The following is an 8364-nucleotide window of genomic DNA, read 5'->3' as shown; positions in this document are numbered from 1 at the left end:
CAGTATGCATCACGTGATAGAGCGGCTGTGGCATGCGGGACCTGTGGTCTGGATAGCATTTGGAGCTTCGCTAGCAACCCGGCATTTCATCTCCGACAAAATTATCCCCGAGAGAAGTAAAGCAAGTGTGTAAGTCCATCTCTGAATGTTTGTAAAGCATTCCTGCGTTAAGCTTAACAAACGATATATGGAGCGACTGCCTCTTCTTGCTGCTACTTCAATCATGAAACTGATTAATGATCAGCTGATCGGCTTTTCTGTCGCGAGTCTGTCTCTCTTGTTTGTTTTTGGCCCACTTTGCACCAGAAAGAGGAAACCAGTGGATAAACAACGCAGCACATTTAAGCTTGATAAGCTGTTGTTAGAATTTATTTAATATTAATTTCTACACCAGGATCTTTTTCTACGTAGCTGACGCTGGTAACTGTGCAGGGGCGGATCTAGCACAGTTTTGCCAGGGGGGCCGATAGGGCATTAACAGGGAAAAGGGGGCACAAAGACATACTTTTCTTTCTTATTCTCATTTAAAATGTCTAGCTTTTAATAAATAATTATCTGACACCCAAAGTTTTAATTTGATGTAAAATGAATAGAAGTCAATTACTGTATATAGTGACTATTAAGTCACTATATACAGTAATTGACTGTATATAGTGCAGCAAATGCAGCAAGATATTTAAAAAAACAGTTTTGTCGATTAAAAAACACTATATCGGATTCATATCGGTATCGACAGATATCCAAATTTATGATATCGGTATCAGTATAGTAATAGTAGTAGATATTTATATTAGAGATGGCACGATACCACTTTTTTATGTCCGATACCAATACTAACACAACAACAGTAAAGTAATAAGATAGAAGTTGACAGAGTAACTTTTGATAATGATCATGAACAGTGATTAAGAACTCTATTCTAATACAGTTAGTATTCCATGTGTGCTAGTGTGGCTTCCTAGAATAAAAGTATATTAATAGCATTTCTCTAATGTTTTATGTCTGCAGGTGGATAAGGCAGTGCTGTCCGTCATGACTGATGGACAAATGGCAAAATACATAAGGACATATGGTGACAGAGTAGCTGTCCAGTCCTTCTGTCAACAAACTAAGTACAGCACAGATAAAGAGACTCTTCTGCAGAACCTAAGAGATAAAATTGCGGCACGGAAAGTAAGATCAAAAACCAAAGGAGTGCTGTGTGGTTCATCAGGTGTGTTCCACAAGCAAAGTGAAGGGATGGCAAGACATTTAAATACTGCAGGAGAGAAGACCTGCAGAAAAATAGAAATCGGATGGCTTCATTTAAGCAGTAATGAGTACCGTCAAGTGAGAACCAGAAATGGTGGAGGAACAAGACGTGCAACTGTGGAAAAAACTACAACTGTAGCTAAGATTTTGGAAATGGGAAAGGACCTGTTTTTTCCAGATGGGTACTCACCAAAAGGGAGAGTTGAAGACTTTGTCATTGATGTCTGTGATTTTAAAAGAAATCCGATTGCTTTAGATGACACTGTTGGCAAACTTTATGAACAAACCAAATTGAAGCTCCTGAGATTTTACATTTGCACGAAAGATGAAACACCGTTAACAGTTCAGTCCTCATCTGAAGAGGATTTTTCTGTCAGCATAACTGAAGAAGATTCACCGGTGACATTACTTGGATTTGACAGTGAGACAGATGATTTTGTCCCAGATCTACTTGAACATGGGGATTCATCTGACAGTGACACTGGCAAACAGGTTTGTTAAAATAAGAAAGTTATTATTACAAATAGAGATGGCACGATACCACTTTTTTATGTCCGATACCGATACCGATATCATAAATTTGGATATCTGCCGATACCGATATGAATCCAATGTAGTGTTTTTTAATCAACAAAACTGTTTTTTAAATATCTTGCTGCATTTTGTATAAGTTCATACTCAAGTTTAAAACAATAACTACCCTAAAGCTATTCTGTTATACCTGTATGCAAAAAAAAAAATTTAATAGTTCAGCAATACTGATCAATCTAATAAACTTAAACCTACACCATCCTCCCTCTTCTGGTATTTTAAAGAGTACTTAGCGTAAATATTAAGCAACCTAACTAATAGGGTTCCAACTCCCAGCAACAACAAAAATAAATAAATAAAAAATAGGGAACCACCCCTCACACTCCCCCTCATGATGCTTAATCGACGTAATCAACCTTAATTTGATGCAGTGTGAAAAAAAAATGCACAGAAATCAATTATTTTTCAAGAAATATTAAATAGATTCAACATCTTTCTTCAACAAAATTGCAGACTGCACAGATGGTACCTTTCCAAAGGAAAAAGTACTATAGCTTACTAGGGTATTTATATTAGACTTAATAGTCACTATATACAGTAATTGACTTCTATTCATTTTACATCAAATTAAAACTTTGGGTGTCAGATAATTATTTATTAAAAGCTAGACATTTTAAATGAGAATAAGAAAGAAAGGTATGTCTTTGTGCCCCCTTTTCCCTGTTAATGCCCTATCGGCCCCCCTGGCTAAACTTTGCTAGATCCGCCCCTGCACAGTTACCAGCGTCAGCTACGTAGAAAAAGATCCTGGTGTAGAAAGTAATATTAAATAAATTCTAACAACAGCTTATCAAGCTTAAATGTGCTGCTGTTGTTTATCCGCTGGTTTCCTCTTTCTGGTGCAAAGTGGGCCAAAAACAAACAAGAGAGACAGACTCGCGACAGAAAAGCCGATCAAGCTGATCATTAATCAGTTTCATGATTGAAGTAGCAGCAAGAAGAGGCAGTCGCTCCATATATCGTTTGTTAAGCTTAACGCAGGAATGCTTTACAAACATTCAGAGATGGACTTACACACTTGCTTTACTTCTCTCGGGGATAATTTTGTCGGAGATGAAATGCCGGGTTGCTAGCGAAGCTCCAAATGCTATCCAGACCACAGGTCCCGCATGCCACAGCCGCTCTATCACGTGATGCATACTGCTCCGACGTGCTAACGTTCTGAGGTGAGTTACGGCGTGTTGCAAGTTTTGTGAGGTGCTTTCGTGATATTTAATGGATCGGATTACATTTTTTATTTTTCTCCGATATCCGATCCAGTAATTTAGGTCAGTATCGGACCGATACCGATACGTAATATCGGATCGGTCCATCTCTAATTACAAATAATGATCACTTTAAAGTTACTGTATTTTGTTGTGTTTAGTAGTGCTCGGTGGTAACATGCGACATTTTCTAATTTTGTTGTACTATTGTACTAGGTATGACTGTGTAACTGCAATAAAGAGTTGTCTTATTCAAGTGCTTTATGTACATCTACGAATATTTGCACTTCTGTAGGATGAAATTATTCCAGGAATTTGTTGTTGACTTGTATGGTAAGGTACATTTAATACATCTGTGAAAGACTTACAGCTTTGTATTCATTAACATGTACAAAATGACTGGCTGCTGAAAAAATAATTGAATTATTTTCGTTTCTGTCTTGTGTTTGTTTTCTGGTTCACAGATTCACAATTTCCAGATGGAACACAATCCAAAAAAACTGAAATCACTCTGTGAGGCAGTGACAACACAAAGTCCAGGAAAATCCCATCATATGCATTCAACCCCAACAGACATTAAAAACACTGTCGTGGGAAGCGGCAGCAGACTGACTCAAGTGATCATGATTTCCCTGACCACTGCTCTGAAATTATTGATCTGACCAGTATAGTTCCTAACAAATCCTTCAAACTAGAGTCCTGGGACAAACTTCCAGAAGATTTTGAATTTCGTTTTCCACACATAGACGAAGCGGATACGGTTGTATGGAATCCTGAAGAGGATCTTGTCAGAGCAGATGGTGATGACACAGTCGTGATAACCCTGAATTATGTCAACAGTGAGGATCTCAGACAGGTAAGACCATGGACAGTTGTGGTTGATATGGTTTAAGTGTGACAAAATATGGAAATTTATTAATAATCAAATTCAGTAACTTGCATAGTTCTGATTTAAAAAAAGCTGATCATGCATTCCTGCTTGGACAAAATTTAAGCATGTGTGTTATTTTCTGTAATATTCTTTTGGATCTTAAAAGAAATAACCTACAGTACTGTGAAACACTTGCTCGATTTCTATTAATCAGAATTCATCTCTTGTTTGTTTAAAACTTGATTTTTTTGCAGCAATAATACAACATTTTAAGTAGTAAGAAGTACATGAAGATATGATAAAAACATGTGGAATTCCACTGTAATATGTTTTTTTACTCTTGTAAGTGAGACATGTAGGCTGAAAATAAAGAGGTGTATTTTTGTTCTATTTCTTAAGACCTATTGACATATTTTGCAGACTTTTTAAGAACATTCATGATTTGGAATAGGCCAAGGTAGAAGATTGAAGAAGAGTCTTCTAATCTTGAAGGATTAAGGTGTCTGTTGTCAATTAATGCCATACTGCCTTCTCAGAATGCCGACACAAATGGATTACCTATGGATGGTTTCCTGCTACCATTGTCTTCAGCTAATGGCTTGCCCACACCCCATATGCAGTCAATACAGGAGGAAGCACCCCAGATTGCACAGGTAACATGGATCAATTCAGGCAACCATAAACACCTACCTTTACATACTGTAGAGATGCCAAAATTTCATGCTATTTTCGGAGGATATGGCAGTTTGTGGGTCCATTTGAATTAAAAGGATATTGTCAGTTGACAGAGAAAATTCCAGTGTTTTACATTAAGATAAGATTAAACAGGAAATTTAGTCTTGAAATAAAATTATTTACATAACACAGCAGTGAGACATTGTTTTGGTGTCACTATTGTGTTCTCTACCTATTTTGCACAGGAGTCTTCTCATACATGTAAAGAACACTTGTATAATTTTCTGTAGGCATACAAGGACATCCATCAGGCCACAATATTAATGTTATAGATAAATTGTCAGTGCAACCATGGTTTGGGAATATACAGCCCACTAAAATTAGACAAATAAATTTCAAACTTTTTCAGAACATTGATATTGTGTAATCTGTACAATTCATTTGCATTTCTTATGGAATGTGCATGTTTTGTCTTTTACTCAGGACCATGGACTGAATTTCATCGCACAAGGTTTGCCTTTAGATTCAAGCAACCAACTTTCCCCATCAAATTCAGGAGAGCCACAGAGCCCCCTACATGTATCAATTCGCAGGATAAAAGTTGTTGATGATCTTTTGGCTGTATTTATGGACAGTCGCATTCTGAATGAGACTTTAAAGATGAACTTTGTAAATGAAAATGCTGTTGATGATGCTGGGGTGTCAAGGGAGGTTTACACTGCATTTTGGGAGCAATTTTTGGAACAGTGTGAAGGTGAAAATGAACGAGTTCCAAGGCTTGAGGCCAGACTTTAGTGAGGCTGAATGGCAAGCAGTTGGGCAGATATGGGTGAAAGGCTTACTAGACCACGGTGTCTTTCCAGTGAGGCTGTCAAGGGCTTTCATTTTAGCTTGCATCCACGGAATGGACTCAGTTGATGTAGACATCGTTTCTCAACTATCTCCCTCCTGTTGAGAGATCAGCTGTTGAGAAGGCTCTCCAAGGCACAATGGATGAAAATGATGAAGAGGACCTGCTTGACCTTTTACAAGGATGGGTTCCCACTTCCTACCACCTAAGAACAACATGCAGCCTGCCATTGAAACAATGGCTCATAAGGCCATTCTCCAAGAGCCAAAGTTTAACCATCTTCAGCGTTATGTTAAAAACGCTGATGAAACCAAAGCTGAAAAAATCCTGCGCTTCTGCACAGGATCTTCTGTGATATGTGTTGACAAAATTTTGGTGTGCTTTAATGCTGAAACTGGGCTCAACAGAAGGCCTGTTGCTCACACCTGTGGAGCTACCCTTAAAGTGCCATGCACTTACAGTTCTTATCCTGAATTTCGCACAGAGTTCGACAATGTCCTTTCCAGCAATTACTTTGAAATGGACATCATTTGAACTTGATGAGTGTACTAATGGTTACAGCTGTAATTGTTATTTGTATGATTATCCTTGAGTTCATAAATTCTGTCTTGTTTCATTTTGTCATTGAAGCATTTGATATATTCAGCCGTATAACAAGCAGTCACAAATTTAATTTTCTGATGGTTTAGTTGTATGTTAGCTCAGATTTCACAAGGACTCTTTATTGTTTAAAATTCTTTGAAAATGACCGCATCTTTAACTTCTGTTGAAAACAAGGTTTGTGTTTAGCATTAGAGGGACAGATCACATCAAAATTTGCTGTACACATTGTCATTGTTTTCTTTTACTCCTGCCATCAGCCAGAATAAAGGCTCGCTTTTGTTTTAAGTTCAGTGTCCTCTCTCTCTCCTTGTCTGCTTTTGGGTACGTTCTCTCAACACACCTGCATACCCTGCAGTGACACACATTGGCTTGCTGTTTATCCATCTAGAATGTTTTGTCGTGAGTTGCCTAGTTTTGGGAAATATTAGCTGTAGAGATCTCTTCCTTGTTGAAAAACTACATGAAGCTACATAAGGTCTACATAAAGACATTGCTACTAAGCATTAAGTACCACGTGAAACAAGAGAAGGGTAGGCTTGTACAGTCAATATCTCTAAAATTGGGCAACTCACACTAAAACAATGTGGATTAAGGAATACTACAGCTAGCGAACAGAAAAATGTGTAAATTTGATTTTAGGGTGAAAAGTCCATTAATATTAGTAAAGAATGTCACTATGGTTGCGAAAAAAGTTATTGAAAGTGAATGATAATGACAAATTCTTAAAGCTGATGTGGCCTATAAACATCATCTTGTAACAATAAGTCCTATTTTCCCTTGATTAGCTTCCAAAATGTTTACTAGTTGTTTTGTTAAAAAGCATTTTGCCATCACAAGTTATTTTTTTTGAAAGGACTTTGCCATAATGTGACATACAGATGATTTACAATTCTTTATACTGTCTTATATAATTACAAATTAACAAGCAATGATAATCAGATTTAACAGTTTCTTGGATAAACAAGATTGTAGGCCAGGATTTCTAATTAGATTAAATAGTATATATGGTTAATTATAAAATATTGCTACATTTTTGACAGATTATGCACTTCTGTCTACCCTTCTCTGAAATTAAAGTGCCTGGGAACACAGGCAGTCAATACACAGATGTTGTCGATATGCTTTTGTCATTTGCAATTTTTTAGTTGTCTGTACTACATAGTCCAAAAAAAAAATTAGAAATTGATTAGATTTCAGTTTATTTGTCCGGTAGTTCAACAACACATATCATCCTTTCAGAAGTGGTGAGTTTTGCAAAAATAGCATTCGAATGAAATTGCTGTTCATCAACAGAACAGGTGGGTGCAAAGAATTTGTTATTCAACTGATAAAATAAGCTTCAGATAAATTCAGTGACCAAAAAAAGAATGTTTATATCTATTAGAAATTCTAAGAGTTCAAAAGGTCTCAATTTAGTTCTTTATTTTTTCAGTTTTGTTTAACCAACATTAGAAAACTAAAGCTCTTCTGGAATCAGAATAAATAGTTAAAGAAAAAGAAGCAAAAATGACATGAAATAATTATATTTTTAGCCAGAGAAACTTGAGTTCAGAAAAATGCCAAGGTGCCCCCTCTCAGATTATGATGCCCCTTAGTACCATTTCATGTAGCCTGCCAGTGTGACAGTTGGCGTTATAATATATATAAAGCAACAAGGCATAATAGAATATCTCTTCAATTTTAAACTGTATTCTAGCCAACATCAACAACTAAACATTCCCATCATTAACAAATAGAGATGGTGTAAATAAAAAACAACTCACCATTTAAAAATTATTACAAAATACTCAACATAAACCACCATTATCTGAGTAAACACTGTACATTAAAACTCCTAACACATTAAATTAAGATGTGTCTTATGTTTTGATCCATGTATCAAGCCAAATACACAGTTAAAGTAATTCGAAGTAATACACAGACATAGAACTTGATAACATTTGACAGAACATTACAATGTTTTTGTGCTAAAGAACACTCAGAATATCATTAACAGGCAGAGACTACACAGCAAATCCAGCATGTCCAAATTAACACTGTCAGATTTGATTTCAACACTATTAAAGTGTCTATATGGGTCCACACCAGAGAGTGTTAATTTAACTCTTTTTGGAGAGTTGGTACGTTAACTCTGATTTAGTGTTAAACACCAAATCTGTCTGGAGTTGATAATTTAACACTTGGTGTTAAGAGTTTATATATTAACTCTCAAAGAGTATTTTAGTTTAACTATGTAAGAGTTATCTTCTAATTCATTCTAAAAAGCGGGAATTTTACTGTTCTGAACTTCTAGAAATTTCTTTTGGAAATAAACATTT

At 36.2% G+C, this 8364-nt stretch overlaps 1 protein-coding gene and 1 long non-coding RNA gene across 2 annotated transcripts; both read left to right on the top strand.

The window, feature by feature from the left end:
- The first annotated feature begins 946 nt into the window (after positions 1-946).
- On the top strand, positions 947-3745 carry LOC113011243 (uncharacterized). The gene is made up of 2 exons (XM_026150689.1): positions 947-1743; positions 3512-3745. The coding sequence occupies exons 1-2, from the start codon at positions 1033-1035 to the stop codon at positions 3707-3709; spliced, it is 909 nt and encodes a 302-aa protein (XP_026006474.1). The 5' UTR covers positions 947-1032; the 3' UTR covers positions 3710-3745.
- A 49-nt stretch (positions 3746-3794) lies between these two features.
- On the top strand, positions 3795-5704 carry LOC113011193 (uncharacterized). The gene is made up of 3 exons (XR_003270482.1): positions 3795-3903; positions 4455-4571; positions 5077-5704. It is a non-coding gene; the product is annotated as an uncharacterized LOC113011193 (long non-coding RNA).
- The last annotated feature ends 2660 nt before the right edge of the window (positions 5705-8364 follow it).

The sequence above is a fragment of the Astatotilapia calliptera genome, chromosome 18 (genome assembly GCF_900246225.1).
Source record: "Astatotilapia calliptera chromosome 18, fAstCal1.2, whole genome shotgun sequence".
NCBI classification, from domain to species: domain Eukaryota; kingdom Metazoa; phylum Chordata; class Actinopteri; order Cichliformes; family Cichlidae; genus Astatotilapia; species Astatotilapia calliptera.
Note: the sequence above shows the minus strand (reverse complement) of the source record. Positions and strands in the feature narration are given on the sequence as shown.